The sequence below is a fragment of the Ovis aries genome, chromosome 4 (genome assembly GCF_016772045.2).
Source record: "Ovis aries strain OAR_USU_Benz2616 breed Rambouillet chromosome 4, ARS-UI_Ramb_v3.0, whole genome shotgun sequence".
NCBI classification, from domain to species: Eukaryota; Metazoa; Chordata; class Mammalia; order Artiodactyla; family Bovidae; genus Ovis; species Ovis aries.
The window spans coordinates 98,352,597-98,379,109 of record NC_056057.1 but is presented as its reverse complement, the minus strand read 5'-3'; the positions used below and the strand labels follow the sequence as shown (position 1 = coordinate 98,379,109).

The 26,513-nt window shown below is 39.0% G+C and overlaps 1 protein-coding gene across 1 annotated transcript in view; it reads left to right on the top strand.

The window, feature by feature from the left end:
• Positions 1–26,513, top strand: part of CHCHD3 (coiled-coil-helix-coiled-coil-helix domain containing 3) — a 281,917-nt gene that overhangs the window by 58,622 nt on the left and 196,782 nt on the right. Inside the window, exon 3 of the mRNA NM_001126357.1 lies at positions 2,165–2,246. Within this exon, the coding sequence (NP_001119829.1) occupies positions 2,165–2,246 (82 nt within the window). The remainder of the gene's footprint in view (positions 1–2,164; positions 2,247–26,513) is intronic.

The window sequence follows — 26,513 nt, the reverse complement described above, 5'->3', positions numbered from 1 at the left end:
AGTACCTTTCCCAGGGTCCCCCAAGTTGCTGATGGGCAAACTGAGATCAAACCTCAGCTAGTCCGTACATCTTTCTCTGGTTCCTTGTCCATCATTCTTTTCATTTATATTATATTCTTTTTTCAGCTTTATTGAGAAACATTTAACATATTGTACTATTCACTCATTAAAGTGTACAGTTCAGTAATTTTTAGTATTTGCAGATTGTGCAACCATCTTACAGTCTAGTTTAGAACATCTTCAATACACCCCAAAGAAATCCTATACCCCTTAGCTGTCCCTCTCCATTCCCCCTCTCCCTTGTCCCAGACAACCACTCACCTACTTCCTGCATCTGCAGGCTTGCCTTTTCTAGACATTTCATATCAGTGGACATGTACAGTATGTGACCTGACTTCTGTCTGACTTCTTTCACTTGCATTTTTTCAAGATTTATTCATGTTGTAGTACATATTAGTACTTCCTAACTATTTATGATTGAATAATATCACACTGAATGGATATACTACACTTGTTTATTCATCCATCAGTTGATGAGCATTTAGATTATCTTCACTTTTGGGATGTTAGGAATAATGCTGCCATAAATATTCAGCTACAAGTTTTTGTGTAGACATGTTTTCTGTTCCCTTGGTTATACACGGTATCTAACAGTGGAATTGCTGGGTAATATGGTAACTGTTTGGCATTTTGAGAAGCTGCCAAACTATTTTTATACTGACTGCGTTATTTTACATTCCCAGCAGCAGTGTATTAATATGCAGGTTTCAGTTTCTCCACATTCTCACTAACCCTTGTTAATTGTCTTTTTGATTATGTTTGAATTGGTAAATCACTGTGGCTTTGGTTTGCATTTCCCTAATGATGAATACCGTTGAGTGATTTTTCATGCCGTTATTGGCCATTTGTGTATCTTCTTAGAGAAATGCCTGTTTATATCCTTTGCCCATTTTTAATTATGTTGCCCTTTTATTGTTCAGTTCTGTTGTAAGTGTTCTTTTATATTCTGGATCCAAGCACCTCAACAGCTATATGATTTGCCAGTATTTTTCCCCATTCTGTGGGTTGTCTTTTCACCTTCTTGATGATGTCTTTTGATGTTGCTATTTTCTGATAGTCTGCAATTAAGAGAAAACATCCTTAAGACCTTTCATATATTTTCTTTTCTTGCTGTTACCCAGTGTCAGCTAAATTTTTGCATATTTCCTAAGGCAAGGTTGTTATAATGTCAAGATTATCAAATAAAATGTCATCGAAGAGCAGAGACAGTACTGTCTAGTTTCCATCTAATAGGCTCAACCAGTTGAGATTCTGGGTAAGGTCCTGTGTATATTCCTAGAGTTTAATTGTTTCTGGTCTTAACTTTGGGTAGTAGGTTTTGGGTAGCAAAGAGGAAATAGTCCTTGCTTATTTCTTGGGGAGGGCTCCTAAAGAGTACATAAAATTTGTCGATTTATTTGCTGTCATAGCTGTAAGACTCTTACAAAACATATTGTACAAAATCATCTAATTGGAGAGACCAGCTGTTTCAAGTCAAGCCACCAGGTACTTAGAAAGCTCCAGCTGTGTTCTCAGCACTGTTCTATGTCTCTCTCTCCAATTGTTGGGACTTGAATTTGAAGGACATGTTTTCCAAAAAATATGGTTTTAACATTTTCATGAGTCAGTGAATTCCCTTTTTTCAAAAATCATGGAAAAATGAATGTAACCACAAATGATTTTATTTCTCTAATAGGTGATTTTTTAAAATGTCCAGTCATCAAAGTGGGAATGTTTTGATGTCATTTTCTTCTCTGAAGTCCCTTCCTTACAGCCTCTCCTCCTCCTCTACGCAGTTGTCAGACTTCAGTGGTAGGACAGCATTTTAAAGAATTTGTACTTAATGTCTCAGTTCCCACTGGGCAGTAAGCAGCTCCTTGGGTTTATTATAACTTTTGGCAGGTATGGAGATTTCTAGGTCACCAGAGAACTCTTGATTAAATTACTCCTGAAGTTCACTAATTGGTCTTTCCCACAGTGCTTAGGTGGTTCCAAGGAGATACTGACCAGCTGGCAGAACTTTGCCTGTTAAGATCTAACCTCAATTTTGTCTTCCTGAGTATTGTCATGCTTTTGTTTAAAGAAGTCACTTATTTTATCTTTTCCCTCTCTTTGTTGATTTTAGTTTCTGAGGAAGAATTGAAAAGAAGAGTGGCTGAGGAACTGGCATTGGAGCAGGCCAAGAAAGAATCTGAAAATCAGAAACGGTGAGTTTCATGGTATTTGAGACAGATTTTGGTGGACCTGTCATAATTATGAAATACTTTTGGAGCAGAGTGATTATGAAGAGACTCATCATTGGTGTCTGGCTCAACTTCAGGATGTGCTGAACATAAATGGATGTGGCTCTTTTTGGTTTTGGATTGTGCTTTTTAAAGCCCTAGGTTATCCCTTTCCCAAACTCAATTGTAAGTCACCATTTTATCTTTTGTGTTGTTCTCAGTTGCATGAATAACTGAGCCCTGGTTTTTCAGTATGTGAGAAATAGTTTTTAAGGATTCTTCTGGCATTTGTCAGGCTACATTCTTTTAATGAATGTATTTTTGATAGAAAATTACATTATCTGCTATGGGTATTGCCAGTATCTGATGGATCATTGAAAAAGCACAAGAGTTCCAGAAGAACATCTACTTCTGCTTTATTGATTACTCCACAGCCTTTGACTGTGTGGATCACAACAAACTGTCGAAAATTCTTCAAGAGATGGGAGTACCAGACCTCCTTCCCTGCCACCTGAGAAATCTGTATGTAGGTGAAGAAGCAACATTTAGGCCCGGACATGGAACAACAGACTGCTTCCAAATTGGGAAAGGAGTACATCACAGCTCTATATTGTCACTCTGCTTATTTAACTTACATGCAGAGTACATCATGAGAAACGCTGGGCTGGAAGAAGCACAAGCTGGAATCAAGATTGCCGGGAGAAATATCAGTAACCTCAGATATGCAGATGACACCACCCTTATGGACAGAAAGCAAAGAACTAAAGAGCCTCTTAATGGAAGTGAAAGAGGAGAGTGAAAAAACTGGCTGAAAACTCAACATTCAAAAACAGAGATCATGGCATCTGGTCCCATCACTTCATGGAAAATAGATGGGGAAACAATGGAAACAATGAGAGACTTTATTTTTTTTGGCTCCAATATCATTGCAGATGGTGACTGCAGCCATGAAATTGAAAGACACTTGCTCCTTGGAAGAAAAGCTATGACCAATCTAGATAGCATATTAAAAGCAGAGACATTACTTTGTGGACAAAGGTTCGTCTAGTCAAAGCTATGGTTTTTCCAGTAGTCATGTATGGATGTGAGAGTTGGACTGTGAAGAAAGCTGAGCACCAAAGAACTGATGCTTTTGAACTGTGGTGTTGGAGAAGACTCTTGAGAGTTCCTTGGACTGCAAGGAGATCCAACCAGTCTATCCTAAAGGAAATCAGCCCTGAATATTCATTGAAAGGACTGATGGCAAAGCTGAAACTCCAACACTTTGGCCACCTGATGCGAAGAAGGGACTCATTTGAAAAGACTCTGATGCTGGGAAGGAGTGAAGGTGGGAGGAGATGGGGACTACAGAGGATGAGATGGTTGAATGGTATCACCCACTTGATGGACTTGAGTTTGAGCAAGCTCCAGGAGTTGGTGATGGACAAGGAAGCCTGGTGTGCTGCAGTCCATGGGGTCGCAAAGAGTCAGACACGACTAAGTGACTGAACCGAACTGTGGGTATTAAGGTTAACAATATTGTAGCTAATAATGAATGTCATAGATAGTACCCATGTTAATAAATAGCGTTAATTAGTAATCAGTTCAGTAGGCTCACTTAAAAATTCAAAGACTTTACAGATGTGTAAGGCTGAAAAAACAAAATCGTCCTTAATTTCGTTCTGTTGAGATAATCACATTTCATTACTCTAGGCTTTTTTCTGTGTCCATACTTCTGTGTTATTGTTGTCTTTAGGACTACTTCTACTAGCAGGAGCAGCTAAAAGAGTTCATTGAAGTTCTTGTAATAAAAAACTGGAAGCAATCCATGTGCTCATCGTGGGAGACTAGATGAATGAATTACGGCACAAAACCATAATGGAATATTAGATGCTCAAGTAGATCTTACATTCTGATTCAAAAAGATGTTGAAAAGCTATAAACTGAACACAGTATTTGAAACAACGTAGATAGTTTTTTGTGGGTAGAGCAGCGCCGTGGACTGTAGCCAGGCTCCTTTGTCCATAGGATTTCTCCAGGCAGGAATACCGGAGTGGGTTGCCATTTCCTTCTCCAGGGGATCTTCCCAACCCAGGGATCAAATCTGCATCTCTTGAACTGGCGGTGGATTCTTTACCACTGAGCCACCAGGGAAGCCTTGGGGGTAAAAGTTGTACTTTTTGAAGTGTTAAAGTATAGTTGCTTATTCATAAAAATATGTGAATACATTTTGATCCACAGTAGTCAAGTGCTTCCCTTCTGTGCTGTTTCTGAAATTTGCATATGGCACAAAGCATTATTATTATATGATCATGTGAATGTCTTCCACATGCACAATAACTGCTACCGGTACATGGTTTGTGAGATTTTGTGTGTGTATCTCTGTGTGTGTGTTTGTTTTGGACTGCTTCACTAGTTTGCTTGAAGAGAGCTAAATGTAAAGAATCTTTGAATTGGTAAATCTAGTCTTTGTTGGCTATAGGTGATGGTGGTTTAGTTGCTAAGTTGTGTCCAATTCTTGTGACCCCATGGACTGTAGCCTGCCAGGCTCCTCTGTCCATGGGATTCTCCAGGCAAGAATACTGCAGTACTGGAGTGGGTTGCCATTTCCTTCTCCAGGGAATCTTCCCAACCCAGGAATCAAACCAGGGTCTCCTGCATTGGAGGAAGATTCTTTACTGACTGAGCTACGAGGGAAGTCCTATAGGACCTTTAGCATATAACTTAACCTCATTGGCCCTTAAATGTTTCATATCTAAAGTGAGAGTTTATGAAGTATTTTCTAATATTTCTTCTCTTTTGATGGAGTGCTTGGTATGCTTGGTCCAATTTGCCTGAAATGTCTGGAACAGGACATGAGTTTTAGTTTATACCACCATTTTCTCAGGAAATAGAGAAGACTCATGGCTTAGGATTTTAAAAATCAAGATGTAATTAGTACTGCTAAAAGGGTTTACGCATATTTCAATAGTTTCCTATGCAGCACTTTTAAATTATTTAATTGGGGTTAGGTTGATGGAGTATATAATTAGACAGTGAAGTTTATTCAAAAACATTTCAGACCATTTTTCTTTAAGAAGCAGAGAAAATCAGTGTGTTTAGAATTCCATGTATTTGAAATTGTATTATTTTTAATTGAATTTTATTTTAGTAAGGAGTTTTGGGATTAGACCTTCGTATTTATTTGCTTACGGTTTTCACATAGAAGTTTTTTGTCTTCTTTTCTTCTGCTATGGTACTGGGTGGTGTTATAACAATTCTAACTGGTAGTTTTTTCCCCCCTCTGTCACCCCCCTCTGTTACTTAGCGCCCATCTGCTCTCCCTGTTCTGTGAAAGATACAGGGCAGACGAGGTAGATAAAAGGTGCCAGCGAGAGCCGCTTTCATCTCTCTTGTGGACTAGGGTTGGCAGCTTAGCTGTAACCTGGGGCAAATGACTATTGATGAAGAATTTATTTTCTGTCACTTTTAAGGAAAGTAGAGGGTGGTACAGCATTTTTTTTTTCCCCCTCTCTCTCTTAAAATGTTTTGTTTGAAACCTTCATGAAAACTTCCAGCTGTCAAATCTTGGCAAAAAGAGTGTGTTTATCTGTATAATAGTTCTTACAAGAGTCAATAGCTATTATTTTCTTTCTTTTATCAACCAGAGAAGAAACTTCAGAAAAAGCATTAAGAAGGTTTTCAGTGTCATCTTTTAAAAGCAACTCTTTTAGAGAAGCACAGAATTTATGGATTATTGTAACTGTTGCCTTAATTGAATGAAGTCTTGAGAATGGTTCCTTGTGCCTTTGGATCGTCACTCGCACATCCTTGGCTTACCAGGTCTTCTGTTTTCACCCCGAATGCACACATAACTGTAGCTGAGTTCCTGAGTGCTGAAGACTGGGACATAGACACAATCCAACATACGCAGAAAGGACTTTGGAAACTATGTCCGTTGTGATCTTTTTCTTCACAGGATGTTAATCATCTTTAGCTTTTTTATTATGGACAGTTTAAAGCACCTTCAGAAACAGAAGAGTGAGTCCCCATGACACTGTTTCAATAATTTTTGTTTCATCTGTATCCTGTTCACTCCACCTATGTGGTGAGTGGTATGGAGAAGCACTAATATTTTTAATAAGTTGGTGAATTTCGTGGCAGGGAACTACTCTGAAATATCTTCTGTCAGCCTAGCTTCATTTCAGTTAGTGTTTTTTTTTTTTTTTTGGTTGAAAGACTGGAACTTAACTCTGGCCAACTTGGGAAGCAAGGAAATTTTTAGAAGCATATTAGATAGTTCAAAAGAAACAAAAGGAAGACTAGAAAACCAGTAGGTAGGGAAGAACTGGGTACTACTTAAAGCTTTACACAGTGGGCAAGAAGTAATTCCCCTGGATGATGGTTCCATGATAAAGGGGAAAGGATGGCATGTGGCCAAATTTCTTTTTCTTTTTTTTTTTTTTTTTAGAATTTAAAACTCTTTTATTGTTGTTCAGAAAAGTACTTATGTTTATGTCGAGGTTATAATTGAGCATTTTTTTTATAAGTTTATTCCAGCCTTCACCTTTTGACCTCTCACCCATCGACAACATTTGCTAACCGTAATTTTCTTTCTTTTTTTTTTTTTACTTTTTTCTGTATTTTTAAAAAAATTTTTATTTTTACTTTATTTTGCTTTACAATACTGTATTTGTTTTGCCATACATTGTCATTGAATGGAAGATGCCATTAATTTTTAAGAAGCTTTGTATTTGGTGTACCACTAAGAAAAAAATAGTTGCAGTAATAACACAGTAGTTAATATCTCTTAGACTTTTCTTATTGAAAGAGCTCATTAAGATTGACTGAGTTTTTAAAAAGCTGTCACCTGTGTGTTCATGAAAAGGAAAATGTAAGGAAAATAAATAGGTTAAGGCAGTGTTGTCAACTAGGGGAGAGTTTGGTTTCCAGGGGATCTGTGAAAATGTCTGGAGACATTTTTGGCTGTCACAGCTAGTTAGGTCTTACTGGTGTCTAGTGGGTAGAGGCCAGGGATACTGCAAAAGATTCTGTAATGCACAGGCTGCTCCCCCAAAACTCACGAAAGCACCCAAGAATTATCTGGCCCAGAATGTCAATAGTGCTGTAGTGAGAAACCCAAGGTTAAGTAAGGGATTCTCAAAACTTGTTCACGTTGGTCTGATTCTTCTAAATCGCTCTGTGGCTCGGGGTCTTGATGTCTGCATTTTTCCACATAGTGTCATATTCTGTGCCATCAGAACCTTGATGATGACAACAGCCTCCTGCTGTTGTTCCTGGGATTTTTCCAGGCTGCTGAAAACCAGTTTTTACAGATTTTGATGCTTCTGCACAAGCTATGACAACTGCTCAGGACAGACTGGCAGAATGCAAGTGTGAGATGCTTTCAGGCATGTGGAAACCGGACAGATGGGATCCTAGAACTGTATTTCGTCAGGATAGTCTGCAAACACTCGAGACCGTGTCTGCCTCATCTCCTACCTAATGCAGAAGCCCTTTTACAGCATCTCTGACTGGTCATGCCACACACATTTAGAACCCACTGAGAATTATTTACACTGAAGGTATTTTACTAGGAGATTTAAAATGTATTGAAGTCCTTGCAGTTTCCACTTGCTTACTTTTAATTTACTTAGAGAATTTTATTTTTTTTTAATTTTAGTTTTGGCTGTGCTGGTCTTCCTTGTTGTGCTGGGTCTAGTTGAGGTGATCAGGGCCACTCCGGTTGCAGTGCACGGGCTTCTCATTGTAGTGGCTTCTCATGCAGCACGGGCCCTAAGGGCGCATGGACTTCAGTAGTTGGGGCACCTGGGCTCAGTAGTTGCAGCCCCTAGGCTTGAGCACAGGCTCAATAGTTGTGGTGCACAGGCTTAGTTGCTCCGAGGCATGTGGGAACTTCCCCAGCCAGGCATCAAGCTGGGGTCGCCTGCATTGCGAAGCAGATTAATTTGGACCACCGGAAAAGCCCTGTTTATTTTTTAAATTGAAGTATAGTTGATTTATAATATATTAATTTATGCTATACAGCAGAGTGATTCAGTTACGTACATACATATACACATTCTTTTTTATATTTGTTTCCATTTTGGTTTGTCACAGGGTATTGAATATAGTTCCCTGTGCTATACAGTTGGACCTTGTTTATCTAAGTCTCCACTTCTTTAATAGGCAGATACAGCCTAATTAAAAGTTGCTTTCGAGGGAAAGGTTTCTATTAGGGTCACAGTGACGACACAGCTGATTATGAGCACGCTGTGTATGTTTTATTCTCATTTGTAAAACACATTTACATGTGGAATCTCAATTCATCTTAGATCTGATTCTGTTTTATGAGAATGCTGAGTGATTTGATGCCCTCCAGAATCACTGATATAAATTCAGTGCACACACTAAAATCACTGGGTCTAATTTGGAATCATAGTTTTGCTTATGACAACACCTAATGGATGGAATGGTTGCCTGGTGTATTGGGAGTCAAGAGCAAATTAAATGCCCGTGTCAGCAGCTTGTTTTTCTGTGATACTCTGTGTGTTTTGGATTATAGCTGACCATATTGTGTTGCAGCTAGAGCAGGCCAGTATAGCAAGGACGCAGTGTGCTACAGTTTGAGTATAGACTTTTAAAATGTGATTTACTTCTCTCCCTTGCCCTACCTCCAAAAGTCAGTCTCTGACAGCAAGAAGAATGGGACTGCTTCTGACCTCTGACCTTTGGTATTTGAATTTCACCTCTGTACCTATGAAGACAAGTAAAAGTTGCCTTCATTTTAATAACCTTTTTCAAGAAATCAAGAAGAAAGAGAATAGCTACTTGATGCTGTAACTAGCTGTATATCCACCAAGATTATTGATGCTGCTTTTAGATGGGTGTTGGTTGAGATTTTACCCCAGTCTTAATTACTTGAGAAATTAAATGCCATTTTCCAGTCATCAACACATATTACACAGTTGTTATTATGAAATTATATACCTCCAACCTGCAAGTAATCTCTAGGTATATAATAATTAAAAAATAAAGCAACTTTCAGGGAGTAACTTCTGTTGATTGCTAATATTTATCAATGGCTTTTATCATAAAAATATGGTTTGTAAGGGACCTGAAAAGATGAGTTAGCAGTCACAGGCAGTGAATCTCACTTCTGATTTATAGGTATTTGCAAAGAAAGTGATTACAGTTTGTACACTGCTGTGATGTGAACAGATTTCCCAGTGTCTGGCTCCAGTAGGGGCAGTGGACAGTTGGTTGGCTTTATCTGCAAACTGTTTCTTTGTGTGCTCTGACATTTACAAGATCCTTCTATAATATAAAAATCCCAGTGTATTAGATTAATTTTTTTATTAACCTCATTAAAGCTTTTTTCTTTTTAATGTATGTTGTGTTGCTTTTCTGTTCCATTCTGCTTAAATATAAAGATTTAACTCCCTTTGAATGAAATAGATCACATCCTTGCCACCCAGTACATTTCACTGGGGGATGACTGAAAGTGCTGTGTATGTACTAGGTATTGAAATCTTTAGCCATCTGCTACTTTTATCTTTATTTTTTCCCAAGTGTCACTTTTCTATTTTTGATAGAGACAACTGCTTTCTATAACCAACAATTACAGAAAGCTGGATTATCCTGTGTTTTATTCACATCTCTTTACGCCTTTTTCTAAATCCAGTTTTCTTTCCTACTGATGTTATGCTGTTGTAGACTCCTACTCTGAATTCTATTTGAGAATCTGTCTTATTTTTTTTACATGTAGGAATATCAAACCTGGAAAACTAGAATCAATCAAGCATGCCACAGAAATCTGTAATCCCCCCTTTTTGTTTTATTGGATGTAATAGCAGCCGTGATATTCAACCACTTCTTGTTCAGATGTTTCTTTGACAGTAATTGCAGTTTTCTCTCTCATGAAGCACGTGTTTGAGGTAATTTGTGCCAGAGTGGGTTTTTGCATTTGGAAATTTCCAGGAACTGGATTTTGAGTGTCCTGTAGTCGCAGTACTTCTTCCTGAAGTTTCGCCATTACCCAGAACAGTCTCAGGAGAGTAGGGGTGGTAATGTACTCTGTAAAACATTTTTTATTCTTTACATAAACTATTTATGTTTCTTGTCAGCGTTACCACCGTTTTATAAAACAGATGACTCAAGTAGACATCTGTGAAGTCTTCAGTCAGCAGGGGAAGCCGGTCTTGGGCCGCCTGCCCCACAGCCCTGCACTCTGTTGCTGAGGTGATCGAATCATATTGCGTTTGGTCTTTGTTTGTGCTCAGCGGTTCAGTCGTGTCTGATTCTTTGTGACCCTATCTTCTGCAGCCCGCCAGGCTCCTCTGTCCATGGGATTTTCTAGGCAGGAATACTGGAGTGGGTCTGCCATTTCCTATCCAGGGGATCTTTGCAGATTAGGGATTAGACCCGCGTCTCCTGCATCGGCAGGCAGATTCTTTACCACTGAGGCACCAGGAGAGCCTCACCACCCTGTAAACATTTATTCAGAAGAGACCTGACAGAACTCCGATACAAAGCTGGTCCTGATGCCATCTGGGTATAGCTAGGACTAGGAGTTGAGAGCTCCCTGTCAGCCGTTTTTCCCTCCTTTCCCCTTCCCAGAGACCTGGGAATCCGGGGGCTTAGAGAAACTTGTGGTGAGGGTAATATTCTCTCAGATTGGGACATTTCATGTGTGAGGAGTAAACTTTTCTCTTCCAAACAGCATTTGTTGGATAGACTCATCTCAGTTTCCGTTTCAGAAGGTGAGTGGGCAGGCCTGATGTCCACTTCCTTGAGTCCAGAAGTCTGTACTTATGGACAGTGGCCCACGTAGGCTGGGCCTTACCCCTCTGAACCTTCAGTCCTGAGCCTTCTGGGGAACCATCTGCTGAGCCTGCTGGTGATGAGCACCCTGTTAGGAGGAGGGGAGCAGAATGAGAGGCAGGTCTGGTGGCTCCCTCTGCAACCGGGGAGAAATGCACAGGCTTCTCCCCTTCCTCTTCTGACCTCAACAGCTTTGCCAGTGGAGCCTTGAGCTGAGAAGGAGTGCAGGCAACATAGTTACAGTTCAGATGTCAATTTTATCTCAACATGATCATATTTCTAACTATTGGCACATTCATGTTTAAGTAATCCCTCGTCCCCTTTTCCTAGTTGGAGAAAACTGTTAAAGAAGAGAGTATCTCAAGTTTCTGTTAAATATATATATATATATGTATTTTTTTTTTTTTTGAGAGAACCCATATTCTTTTGCATCCTATTCTTATCCAGAGCAGTTGTCATTTGTCTTTGATGAAAACTTTCCTCACAGTTTATAGATGACATACATATAGAATACACACTTTGGGGTCACATTATGTTATGAAAACCATTCCAGAGTACAGGACCCATATGTCCAACTAAAATGAAAAAAAAAAAAAAATTAAAGCAATAGGTGTTGGATTCTTGTATTTCCTGAGCACTTTATATATTTTAACTCATTTCATCCTCACAACACCTCTGTTAACCCCCTCTTTATAAGTGAGGAGGGTGAGAGAGGAAGAAGAAATTACCCAAAGTCATATCTAATAAGTGGTGAGCCTGGGATTTGAACCCAAGTCTCCGTCAAGTTCATGCACTTCACCATCCTGCAGTACTACATTGCTGTGTGTACAGGGAATACTCCCTTTAAAATTTTTCATTTGCAGTTGTGGGAAGAGGTAACAAACATTTACTTGAGCTTTCACCTCTAAACCGTTAGTAAATAAAAGATCTCTTGAAAGTGACCTCGGTTGTGTGCTTCTAGTTATTAGATCTTTGCAGCCACTCTGGATGGTATTTTTAAAATCTCCTTTATCTTAGTACCAAAATCTTTTGAGAGTTTGTGTTTCAAGTTAATATTCTTTAATCATGTAGGCTATAACTCATTGTTAAATGCTGGTCTGTGTCCACCTTTTCAGTGATGGTGGCAATTCAAATTTCTTATTTGCTTAAGATTGGCACACAGCAAGGGTGGGGTGTCTGGAAGCAGACGGTGGCCTGCCTCATGAACTTTGGAGGTGAGGGCTGCTTCCGGTCAGGGAGGCACGCAAGTGCCCAGTAGTCAGTGCTCCTGGGAGTTCTCTGGAGCAATCAGGCCCTCCCCCTGTGCGGGAAGCAATAAAGAGGCACAGCGCTTTCTTTAATAGATGGTCATGAAGTAGAAAGCGTTTTGCATTTCTACTTCTCTATTCATCTTTAGCCTTTTTTTTTTTCTTTTTAAAGAGGCTTTGCCTTATTCTCTTACTGATGCTTTGTTTTCCATTGTGTTGGTTGACATGTTGGGTTTTGGTTTGTAGTATTTGTTACTATTTATTTGCTTTTTGTGTGATAGAGTATTTTGAGAAGTCATCACATTTTTTCAAACTTACATGTTTTTAAATCAATGAAAAAAATCTAGCTGCTAGGACAGTGTAACTTTGGAACTCAAGTATGGAATTCCTCCACTGAATAATGTACAGCTACACACGGCAATTTATTAGTTACATACCATTTACAGTTGCTTCCTTACACATACACTGGGTAATTCCTCCAGGCAGAAACCATTTCACTTGGAAATTTTCTCAAGTTATTCCATTAAAATGATTTTAGTGTGATTTTTGGCATCAAGAATAAGGTATAAAAGTAGACATTATCCACTTAAGTGTTTCAATTAATGATTTAAATTTGAATTTCTTCACAACTTCTTAGAATGGATCTCTTAAATCCTTCATTTCCTAGTACCATTCTGTTAATGATTATCAGATTAAAACAAATATCTCTTAATTACAGTTTTGCTTTCCTGAGGTTGATAGATTAAAACCAAACCAAATCAAAGCAAAACCAAAAAAAGTCACTTGAGACCACTAATTTAATATGGGAAATGTTTATTAGTTTAAAAACTATTACCTAACAGTTTCTATAGTTTTTATTATTGCTGCAGAATGTGCTAGGTTTGAATTAGGAAGGTTACCCATTCCTCAAACTACTAAATACATGGGTAATGTTGATTTATTTAAAACCATTACAAAAGAAATATATATCAAAGAAATTCAGAGAACGTACATGCATCAAAAGTTAGTCATGTTTACCCCATCCTCCATTACTCTGCTCTTCCCCTCTCCCCAAAATTCACACCTAAGGGAAATATATACCCTAAGGGAACTATATTCTTATATAGTTTGTTTTTTTTTTTAAACAAAATGAGATTGCAGTAATAATGTTGTTTTTCCACGCCCCCCCACCCCATCATGTCCTCTTTCTGTTTGCAGAATAAGGAGATCTTGAATAGACTTAAAAATCTGATGATATGTACCACTTAAGACTTTTACCTGAGAAGTAATACTAACAGCAGTAACATTTAATAATAAGTAGTATTATTAGTAAACGGTTTCTGTATACTTCCTTTGTTCCAAGCACTGTCTGAGCACTTTGCACATAATGAACTTTTAATCCTCACAACAACCCTGTGCGGCTGTTTCCAGTCTGCTGGTAGCCTCACTTCACAGATGAGGCGGCTGCTTCTAGTCACATAACCCAGAAAGCAGAGGAGCTGGGATGTCAGCCTTTGCACTCGGGAGCCTGAAACCACTCTCATCATCCCTCTATTTGGTTGCATCTCCCAGGCCAACTTGTTTTCTGGCTCAACAGGAGTGCTTCCTACTACATGTTAGTCTGAACGCTCTAAGGCCCTTTTGATGTGGTTTACTGAAGATGTACGTTTCTCAGGTTCTAGTACAATAAGTTTTGCCTTGATTGTGGAGCTCATTAAATAAGGAATTTAGTTATGAAAAGAATTCACAAGGGACTTTCTAAGTTTTTTTTTTAAATTCACATGATGACATTTTGAAATAAAACTGTCAAAATACTGTCAAATAGTGGGTGAAAGTTAATATTTCTGTGGATTTTGCTATAAAGTGTTGGAAATTGTATATTTTTTTATGAATATACCTGTCAGTTGTACAATTTGGTGTTTATAGACTTAGAGAAAAGGAGTCCAAGCCATTGTCCAAGTGCGTTTCTGTAGCTTAGCTTGTCTGTGCAGCCCCAGGTAGGTTTGGCTTAGAAAACACTTCCCTCAAACTACTGAAAACTTGGACGTTAGTCTGACAAACCGAGGGTAATGTCAGAAATTTGATTACTGATTATTCTGGCTCCTTCCTTCTTGCCTTCGTGTTTCTGCTTTTAAAGTAACTGCAGATTCATTCCTCTCACTATTTCCGTGCCTAGTTAGTCTAAGCCATAGATTCTCAACTGAGGGGCATTTTGCCCCCTCCTCTCAACCCCACCTCCACGGGCCATTTGGCTACATCTGGAGAACTTTAAGGTTGTCACAACTTGGAGGGTGCTGCTGGCATCTGTCTCATGGATAGTGTCCAGGGATGCTATTAAACATCCTGCAACACAGGACAGTACCCCACAACGAACAATAGTTTGGTCCACATGTCAATAGTGCCATGGTTGAGAAATCCTGGACTGTCATTATCACTTCTCGCTTGAGCTGTTACAAAGTCTCCATGCCAGGAGCCAGTCCTGTCCCCTAGATCCTCCTCTCCACAAAGCAGTGTTCATGTGCTTTAAAAGATGCATTCTTCACCACAGCAGTTTATTTGCTTAAAATCCTTTTTAATGGCTTTTCTCTAGATTTAGCATAAAATGCAGATCTTCCCCCAGATCTTCTGGTCCTCCTCTGCCCTTTCTGTTTATACCCTGGGGACCCATCTCTTACCACCTTCCCACTGAACATTTTAGCTATAGCAGCTGCCAAACCTCTTTGTTCTTGTGTTCAAATCTTTCCCTAGAACACTTGTATTTTGCGTGGCTGACTCCCGCTTACTATTTAGTGCTCTTCTCAACCCCATGGAGGGGCTTTCCCTGCTTGCTTTCTGTAGTCATCGTCTTTCCTGTTCTCTGCCTCTAGCTGTCCTTTTCTCTGCCTTGCTTCTTCAGAGCACTTTATCTGTTACTGACTGTCTCCTCCACTGGAATATAAAGGTCTGTGAGGGCAAAACTCATTGTCATATGCTAAGTGTCAACCAGAAAGCATCACTGAATTACAGCAGTACTTTATGGTTGTAGTGAACAGATTAAAATGGGATAGACTTTGTTCAAAAGGGAAAAAGGGGCAGGAGCACCGTCACAGGGCTACAGCCAGGCACCACTGAATGATGCCTACTGTTTACCAGGTGCTGTTTTGGTGCAGGAGCACCGTCACAGGGCTACAGCCAGGCACCACTGAATGACCGCCTACTGTTTACCAGGCGCTGTTGTGGTACAGGTGCTTGGAACTCACCAGCAGCCCTCTGAGGTTCGCCTTAGGTTTTAGGCCATGGCCCGTAAGGTGATGCCCTTCACGTTCCCCTCAGACCCCAAGATAAGTGACCCATATCTTCCGCACCAGACTGGAAAGACTCGGTTGTGTAGCTGTGCTGTGTAAGGGTTTATTTTATAATCAGGACGCCCCTAGGAGAGGCTAAATCCCTTGCCCAAGGCTGTGTTACTGACAGAAGCCAGCCTGAGAATTTAAGCCCAGTTCTCTATTACTCCAAGCCCAAGCCTCTTTGCCAACACTTTTTCAGGTTTTCTTGGTTTTCAGGGAACATCTTCAGTTCACATCTCCTGTTCTAGCAGGCTGAGGTGGTGTCCATTTTTTGATATTGGGACTGTATTTTTAACTCCAGAGGAAACAATTTCTTTGGTGTCTGGTGACTTAGGCAAAAATAATGACTTTTCTCTCTTATCCTGAGACATGTCCTCAATGAACATGAATTTGAGCAAACTCCAGGAGATAGTGAAGGACAGGGAAGCTTGGAGTGCTGTAGTCCATGGGGTCACAAAGAGTCAGACACGACTTAGCGACCGAACAACGACAACCTGAGACAGTTGCTTAGTATTGTCTAAAAGTAAAACAAAAAGCAAAACCTGACATTATGAGAATATAATCTAGGCTTTGGACTGTTTTTACTGGCAACCAAAACATTCTCAAAAGTTGTAGCTATGAACATGGGAAACATTTACTGTGTCATGCATCCAGATTTCTGAGACTGACCCAGAACATGACTTGTCTGTCTTTGAGCCTTGAAGTTTGGGACGGAAGTCGGGAAGCCTGTGGCTTGGCCCTCGTGCCCCAGGAACCCTGTTGATGACAGCCAGTGTTCTTTTGCACATTCGTTGCTTTAAGTTCAAGAGGAACCAGGAGTCGCATGGATTTGTATATTGAAAATTTGTATCCATTTTGTGGTATGATGAGAGTTTTTGATTGAAACTGGAACTTAACTGCTTTCCTTGGCTTTCCTGCCTCCCAGGAATCCATGCTTGCTCGAGGCAACCGGGGGAGGTGGAAGCCCAGGGTGGCCTGTGATGGCAGATTATTCTGAATTTCAGCATTCCTATTATGTTTTGTGAGTTGAATATTGCTTTGTGCTTCATGCTCTCTTGTATCTGTTCCTCCCACTACCTTCAAATTTTTTTTTTTGTAGGTTTTTTTTTTCTTTTTCATTTTCTATCAGCTTGTCATAGGATGACACATACTCAGCAAACTCAGCCTCAGACAGCATTTCACAGACAACAAGAACAACACATTCACCAGTCAGGGAACAAAGTGAGAGAAAAATGAAGAACAATATTAGAAAAGAACCCTTTGGGAAGCTGCACAAAAATGTTATATTAAAATCGATCCCAGGGCTTGACCTTTTGTGGTAGTGTATATTTTAAAGCCTTCTATTGATTCTCTTTTAATAACATGTTTATTCTAGTTTACTGACAGAAGCCTAGGGAGAATACAGAAAGAAAAGAGCAAATTCTTTATTATGACGGTCATTTAAATTTGTCTCGGGCGCTTTTTATGTCTGACTACTGTTATCTTTTTATGTATTTAACATATATCATTCTTACTCAGTACAAGACTGAGAGATGTTATGAGGGTGGGAATGTGATTTTTTAATTTACTTTATCGAAAATATGCTCAGTCTTGCTGTTACATATGTGTACCCCTCCACCCTCTGAATCAGAATTTGTTGCTTTTCTGCATGTGTGTTGAAGACAGAAGAGTCTGCATTTTGATTTTTTTTTCCTAATCCTGAAGGCCATCAGTAATCTAAACAACCACATCTGGGAGCGTTTGGTGATAGTTCTGCACATAAAAACAGTTGTCTTTTACTGTGTAACTAATGGCAAAATGTTGAAGAACAGGAAAATCTCCATACTCGACCCTTTTGATCACTCAGTTTTGTCATTTCAAACTCAGAAATATTCATCACTTTGCACGGTGAGGGCCTCTTTGTACTTCACGTAGGAAGCCAGTTCTCTTAAAAGTGTCGTCCAGTCATGGATGATGGCACTGTGTCCTCCTCCCTTCCAGTTTTCATCCGTTAGGGGGAAAAAAAAGAAACAGAATTCATTTTCTTACCCCATCAGATGACTTTTCCCAACATACAGATTTCAGAGGTATCCAGAGCAGCAGGAAGGACTTGAAAGATACACCTGGAAAGGTTATTCTGTAAATGGCAAATTGAGTGAGATTCTGCCTGTAGAACATCAAGTTAATAGGCTTGGGGAGAAATGGGATGCTTGGATCTAATTCACGGCTCTAATATAATAGTCCTGTTGTTTATGGGACATCTGATATCACATGTTGAGAAGCCAGACAGCAATTCCAGGAAGGCTGTAATGAATTAGAGGACATTTTGAAAGGGCAAGTAAATTAATCAAGAAGCTAAAGGAAGATTGGGAGATATGGATTGTAGCATTGCAGGGAGCGGGCTCCGCAGAGGGTACAGCTCGAGGTCCCTAAGGGCGTCTAGAGACTTACTCGTTTCCTCTGCCGTGGAGTCTTTTAAGTGCTGCAAGGGCCTGGCGTTAGCAGCCTCGGGACAGCCACCTTCTCGTGGTCCTTCAGGCACGCCGTGAGTGGAGTTGTTTCTGAGCACGGACCCTGCCTCGACTACTTGTAGAATCTGTCTCTGCTTTTTTCTCTTACCTTGTCCCATAGTTGATTTTTTATTGTAGCCTGGCCTGCTTTTCTGTGTTCTGACATCACCTCACCCACAGTATCTTCCTAGGACCTAAGAATATCTATAGATAAAAGCAAAAGTCACAAGCCACATGATAGTAATAAGTGTTTCTTCTGATTACAAAGATAAATACACTATATAGAAAATTAGAGTTAAGTAACTAAACAGAATAAAGCGAAAATGGCCACAGTCCCACTAATTCACACACAACTGTTGTAAATGTTTTGGTAAACAGGCATGCATACGAAGGGGGAGAATAGCAGAAGTGGTGTCATACTATCCCTGTTTTTTGAGGTGCTTTGTTTTTATCATTAAGATGTATCATGGATATGTTCTGTCAGTAGGTAATTTCATGGTAGTTCGCTGTAAGACATTGAGGCTTCCAAATAAATGGTTCAGAATGGCTCACTATCATGAACACACTGCTTTGAATATACCTGTTATTAAATTTACACATACCCAGTATTATATCCTTAGGGTAAATTTTTATCAAGTGGAATTACTAGGTCAAAGGTTGTACAGAATATTATTGTTGCCAAATTACTTTCAAGAAATTGTGCAGGTTAGCTCACTACCAATATGAGTTTCTGCTTTTGTCTTCTCGTTGCAGATATTGGGACTATAATAATGAAACAGGTGATGGTTTTGCATTATGCCCACATGGCCATGCCTTGTCATACCTGTTTATTCAGCTGGTATTTTCATTGATTTTAGTAGTAGTTAGTGAGATATAGTGTGCAGTCTTTTTGTTCCTGATGGAGTGCCAAGAGAGTTCAGGCACCTAGTAAGTACTTGCCAGATCATTTTGGATTATCGTCAAGTCACCTTCTAAGGTGCTAGGGCACCTTCCAAGGTGCTAGGCATTAGGGCTGACAAATGAATTTGAGAGGGACTGATTTAATCCATAACAGATTGACTAGACTGATTGATAGATACATGTGTGTGAGTTGATGGGTATGGTGGTGGTCTTCCTCAGTAGGAAATAAATTCTCCTATTAATTTCTTTCAAGTGTCTTCTAGGTCCAAAATTCTGAGTGGTGATTTTCTAATGAAAACTATTTTCCTCAGGATTTTTTCAGTGATTGTGGCTTGAAGTATAAAAAGGGTTAAGGCTAGGATTTAATTGATTTGTGAAAATAATGTCCTATATCTCTAGCCATATGTTTTTAGCTAAGTAGGTATGTTTATAGTAATAAAACAAATAGGCCAAAGAGTAGCCTCTTAAAAATGGCAGATGACTTGGGGCAGCATCTTGAGCTGAAGCACTGAGCCTCCACAGGTGTAAAACAGAAGACTGTCTATATCTGAACTTGACAACTAACTATCAATTATAGTGGCTTCTCATGGCGAGGAAGGCAGTGAGACAGGTCTTTACAGCCACCGGTGCCTCTTCACTGCCGTACATCTGGGACTCTGACCAAACGATCTCCCCTCCGTTGTTAAATTTCTGAGCTATATGAGTGTTTAGCTTTATGTATCTCACACAGATAAAAATAAAAACTCCATGGTGGTGTATGCTATTGTTAATTTTGCTTTTAAAAAATAGTGCTTTATTTTGTGTTTCCATTGAAATGACCCAAACTCAGAGAGGTTAATTTACCATTTGAAGCCCTTCTTCTTCTTCTTCTTCTTCTTTTTTTTTTTTTTTTTAAAGCCAGCAGTTCTCTGTTTTAAGGAGCATGTTTGCCAGTTCTGTACTCTTTTAGCCCTGTAGGTGTGGAATTTTTAAGAATTTGGAATAATGAGTTTCAGGTTCTAACAGTCTTTTGTAAATCTTGTTGCATATTGTCTTTGAAACATTTATCTTACTTGAGAATCTGCTTTCTGAGGATTATCTTGGTTAATTTTAAAACATAGATCCTTAATGCTTTTAGGATTAATTTTTTTCAAAAAGTTTCTGAATTGGTCTCATTGGTTACTTATTTTTTTACCCCATTCTCAGACATGTATATACTGTAACTAGTAGAAATACAAATGTGTATTTTATTTTTCTGTGACTTAACCATTTCATTTCATCCTGGAGACCATTATGAAACTTAGAACAGTGTCACTCATTTTCATTTTTATTCTTGTGCAATCACTATTTAAATGAATGTAAGTTAATATCATTGCAGTATTTACTGCCAGTGTGATTTTATTGTGTATGAAGAGTTCAGGAGACGTCATTATTATGTGACATGTAATGGAAGAGCAGTTTTAATGAGGGTTCTGTAGATAGTTGGAAAAAAAAAATGTAATTGTGTCCCTGTTTACATAGTACTCCCATTCTGAGTTAATTCTATTAAAGCAAGCTAAAAATGATTTAGAAATTATTGTAGCCTCTGGTAGTCTTATATGAGTGGTCTTTCTTTTGGTGGTGCTCACCTTCATCCAGGTTATCTCTATACAGAGTGTGTTTTTTGTGAACTGTTACATACTACGAGTGAAATTATTCCAGTAACAGGAAAGCGTAATTATCATGAATTTCTACCATTATACTAATTACAAGTCCACCTAAATTATGAGGGGGGAAAAATAAGGACCAAGCATCGCCTTTGGATAGAGATCTGATCTGAGTGCCGGCTTTGCTGCACAGCAGTGATCTGTGATCCCGAGTAGGTGACTCAGCCTTTTGCACCTAGTATTTCACAAGAAATACTTACCTGATGAGCTTGTCTCTAAGTGAAGATGAAATAAGATAACGTATATAGAGTACCTGGCACACTTTAAACGTTCAATATAAAATGCTTATTCTTACAGAGGACTCCTTTCTGTGTTTGAACTGAAGAGCAGCAGAGCATGATGTGTGGTCTCAAAGGTCAGACTGCTGCTGCTGCTAAGTCGCTTCAGTCATGTCCGACTCTGCGACCCCATAGACGGCAGCCCACCAGGCTCCCCCATCCCTGGGATTCTCCAGGCAAGAACACTGGAGTGGGTTGCCATTTCCTTCTCCAATGCATGCAAGTGAAAAGTGAAAGTGAAGTCGCTCAGTCGTGTCCAACTCCTAGCGACCCCATGGACTGCAGCCCACCAGGCTCCTCCATCCCTGGGATTCTCCAGGCAAGAGTACTGGAGTAGGGTGCCATTGCCTTCTCCGAAAGGTCAGACTACTTGGCTTTAATTCCAGCTTTATAGGTTACTAGTTTGGAGGCCACATAGTAATTGCTTAACTTCTTCAAGGGTCAGTTTACTCATTAGTTAGATGGAGGACAGTAATGACGCCTATCATTGGTTATCATCAGGGTTATTTTGAAGATTAAATGGGATACTCCGTGTAAAGTTCTTAGCATAGCCCAGTGACTTACACAGAATCATAGCAAATGCTCTAAAAATATGTTTGTCTATCTGATCCATCCATCCGTTGATCCATCCATTTCAGAGAATTATTCTCTAGTTGTATAGTGTTTTCTTCAAATACCCTTTCTTATTTCTTCTTGCCTTTATTTTACTAAGAAGTATAGAAAATCTTTATATTGGTAAAAATACAGGAAAGATAAGCTAAAGGAGGCTATATGAATTTGTTCTCTTTTGCATAAGCCATTGATTATCTTTTTTCAAGAGTGTGCCCAGGAGTGAGGGTTCCTCAGTGGCTCAGCAGGTTAAGAATCTGCCTGCAATGCAGGAGACGCAGTTTTGATCCCTGGGTTGGGAAGATCCCCTGGATAAGGAAATTGCAACTCACTCCAGTGTTCTTGCCTGGAGAATCCCTTGGACTGAGGAGCCTGTCAGGCTATAGTCCAAAGGGTCGCAAAGAGTTGGCTATGACTGAGCAACTATACACGCATGCATGCATGCCTGAAGTGGTAAGTGGGAGAAATGAGAATTATTTTATTCTTTTCAGAGCAACAAGTGATTTAAAAAACTCATGTAGCTTTTCATTTGAAAAATATTCTTTTGGGTAATATGATTTCTAAAATTGATGGTTTTCCTTATGTATTGATGCCTTACACTTCTTTTTTTGTTTGTTTGTTTGCTCGGAAAATTGTTTTCAAGGATTGGGAGATATGAAGTCCGTGCATCTCCATTGTTGGAATGTTGCAGTGTTACGTGTGGCGGAAAAGGATGCAGTTTTGTTTAGTTTTTTAAAGATATTCTGAGAAGAGATCCAGGTGATTAGCTGTAGCCACTTCTGCTAATGTGTCAATAGTTAAAACTCTGAAATGAAGACAGTCAGTGGCATTGCACATGAAATATATATGTACCAAAAAAATAAATAGCATATAAGGGTTGGATAAAGATCTTAGAAATCAGTAGTGAGGCAGTAGCTTGCCATGAGCTGAAAACTGATGAGAAGTTTTCATTTATTTATTATTTATTTATTATTTGTCGCTTTGAAATTTAGGAAGAAAAATACCTAACTTACGCCTTGATAGGCCTTTTGAAACTTTTTGTAGCCCTATACAGTTAAGCACTTGAAGTGTGGTTGGTCCAAACTGGCAGCTGCTCTAAATATAAAATGTCCACCAGATTTCAAAGACTCACTATGAAAAAAATATGAAATATCTCTTTAATAATTTGTATTGATTACACATGGCAGTGATAATATTTTGGATATATTGGGCTAAATCAGATGAATTTTTTAAAGTGAATTTGGTCTGGTTCTTTTTACTTTTTTTCATGTGACTTAGAAAATTTAAAACTGCATTTTTGGTTTGCATTCTGTTTCTAATAGTCAGTGCTGCTCTAACTTATTTAAATGTAGTTTACGTAAAATGTCAATATCACAAGTGAAAAAAGCTAAGTCCAGTACCCCATCTCGCTCCCCAGTGATAACCATCATTCACAGTTTCTTGTGTATTCTTCCTGTCATTTTCCTAAGGGTTCTGTTCTGCCCTTAAATACGTTGTAAACTGGAGAATAATCGTAAACGCTGATGCACCGATAATTTAATATTTTTTTTGGACTGGAGTGTGTAGAAAATGCCAAGTGAATACCTGCTTTTTCGTCTCAGTTGTTCACACTTGAGAAAACCCTAATTACTCAATCTGTGCACCCTTAAAGAGACACCATCATTACCTGTAGGAGCATCAGGACTGATGCTTAGGAGAAATTAATTAATTTTCTTTGAATTATAGCATCAATTCTTTAAGATGGTTTAAACAGAAAAAAATGGACCGTCCGTGGCAGTGGTGGTAATTAAGATCTTACAGTGGACTAAGACTGTTTTTGTATCATTGGCAAGCTTGTCAAGATTTCTGCAGTACACATTTGAAAACAGTTTTACTTCTTTTTGAAATAATTTTTGATATAGTTGCTGATCTGGTAAAAATGGAATAGAGTGAACTTAGTAGTAGTATTTAGATGTTATGACATAAAGGAAGGGATGTTACTGTGGTTGATGGTAGAGTCACTGATTTTTAATTTTTTTAACATTGTGCTTTGTATACTCAGCACATAATACATACTCAATAAATACTTTAATTAATGATAAGAACATGTTATATCAAATTGGTTAATACAGCATTGAGTATCACTGATACTTTTTTTCCCCCAAATGAAGGTACCTTATAAACTATCCAAATAAGACATTATGGAAGTTTAGGATGAGAAACTATTTCAGCCATATATTTGTGTTGATTCCTCAATTATTTCGTGCTTATTTTCCTCCTTTATTGTAGAAACTAAAGGAGGCAACATAGAAATTGCTGTTGCCTGTTCTTTGTGTTCCCACCACCATGGTGATCATGTCAGTGAATGCCTTTCCCAAGATCATTGCAGGTGCTTGGTAAATGCTACCCAGGTTTTTCTTTGTTTACTCACATTGCTATGAATGCTTTTCATTTGACTTAGTGCTTACCAATATCATTTAATTTGATTCTGTAACAGTTGTGTGACAGAGGGTGTGACTGTGCCCATCTTCCTGTGAGAAAACCAGCAGAATAGAGAGGTTATATTGAGAAATCATTGCTTGGCAGAGTTGATTCTTAACCTCGTGATTAGTGACTTGGCTGCTGTGAACTGTGCATGCCGATGAATGTGGGGCATTAGGCATTATTCACATCCTTTGACTGGGGTTTTATAATAGTAACATTCCAGTGAGGAGTGCTTTACAGTCCTTCACAGTGCTGAGGTTTTGAGTATTACCTAACTGATTTCAGTAAATCCTGCTCTTGTTCTTTTTGTGCTCATCTGTAAGACATAGTATTGTTTGCAAATGAGGCAAGTCCTATGGTGGGTGCGGATTATCCATTCATTGGATGAGATGGACACGTTGAACCAGTTTCAACTTCCCTGAAATTTTTTAGATTCGCAGCTTCTCTTTATATATACAGAAGATATGGAGATAAGTCATTATTGATCTGAACTTGCTATGAATAATCGAATTGACATGTTGATGCACTTGGCAGATTTGGTTCCTCAGTATATTTGAATGTAGAGCACGCAATGCTGTTTTTACACTAACCCTCCTTATTTTTTCCCCGAACCTCTTGGCACAGATGTGTGAGTTCCTAGTAATTTAAAAATTCTGTTGAATGACACTTGATAGATGGTGTGATATTGTGAATACTGATAAGGTCTAGAAATTCAGTTGGCAGAGCATCAATTTCACACCTGAGACCTCAGCTCAAAGTTTAGGTTAAAGGTTTGCCTGGAGTCCGTAGTCTTTTTTGCAGGTCCCCAGATAAATGAAGTGATTCCAAACCACATTTTTCTTCCGCATCAAATCCAGGCAGCACTCTGAATCATTAAATATTAAACCTTATATTCAAGAACATTATTCACTCATTAATATTGCATTGCGGCCTAAACTGCCTTGTTCAAAACATTTTAGGATGTTATGCAAGTCTGTCAAAATACATTAACGAACTTAGTCATGTTGAACTAAGCAAAAAATGACAAAACTGTTTGCACCACAAACGTGTTGTCATTGAATTTTTGTATAGTGTAAGCATTTTACGTTGAGATATTTGGATATCACTGTAAAGATAAAATGGATTGCAGTAGAAGCCAGATAGGATGAATATTCATGTTGCATGTAACATCTGCTGTATATCTTAATGAAATTTATAGTTATCCCTGAAATTTTTCTTCCTTGACAGTATTTATTTATCTTCAAAATTGTTTTAACTAGGAGTTGAGTACAATTTAGTACAATTCTAGCTGCTTATAAAACTGCGGTATCTGCTTCAGGGGCCATTTTTCACATCTCCACGATGGCTATCATCTCTGCAGAATAGAAGCTGGAGAGGCCTCCTGCGCACCGTGGAGTGACTGGGAGGCTTCTGATGCTCGGCTGAGAGTGAGAGAGTGATGGAGTTCAAGCTTTGGTCTCTGACAAAATTTGTTGTGGATCACCAGGAACACATCTGGTTTCTCGCTGCTTTTCACAATCCTGTTAGTTACAATGAGAGTCCATAAAAATTCTTCCCAGGAAGGAAAATGATAGAAACATTTTGTCTAATATGCTAAAATTGTCCCTTCTTAATGAAAAAGAAAAGAAATCCTTTTTTTCTGGTGCAAGAAGAAAGTTAAAATAGCAAAAGGTGTGAAAATACACAACTGCTGAGGAGATACTTTGTGTGTGTGTGTGTGTGTGTGTGCGTGTGCGTGCTGTGGAGACAACATAGCTTATGAGCTTCATCAGAAGTATGGTTGTCTTGATTATATTATGCATTAGTGATTATTGGCATTTGATGGGTTAGAATTTAATGAGGAAGACCAGTAAGAGGGAAGGTTGATGGTACAGCCTTGATGTCTTTGATTTGTTTTTTTTTTGGAAATGAAGGATGGATTGATTTTCCTGTGATAATGTGAATCAGAATCTGTGTAAGTAGCCAGTGGGCTCATCTTGAACACCTACAGCTGTTATTTCGAAAATGAGAGGAATGGGTGTTGTGAGGTAGATAATGAACGTGGCATAGCGAATTCCTGCTGGCTGGGAGTTGAATTATTCATTTTGTTGGTTTAGCTAACATGGTTCGTGCTGCGTGGGATTGGAACACTATGTCAGTGACGAATATTGCATGATTAAAAAGCCTCAGTTCCTCAGGCCTGTAATATAGCTGAAATTTGGAAATGGTTAACACCCTGAAAGTATTTTCCTTTGTGTGGGTCAGTGCGGTTTACCTGCCATTTTGAAGTTTTTACGTTGTTAAACATGGGTGTAACGATTCGCTGTAGTTAATATTGCTCGCATGCCATTGAATTTCCCTTCTTAATAGTCTGCCCCATAGTCAATGGTCCATTTCAGAAGCCTGGTGAGCACATGTCCTCCTCACTCCGACACCACGCTTCCTTTTCTTTCTCACTTAGAATTACACTGTGGATTAGTGAAGGGGTTTGGGAGGATCCCACTTCTGTAACTGCT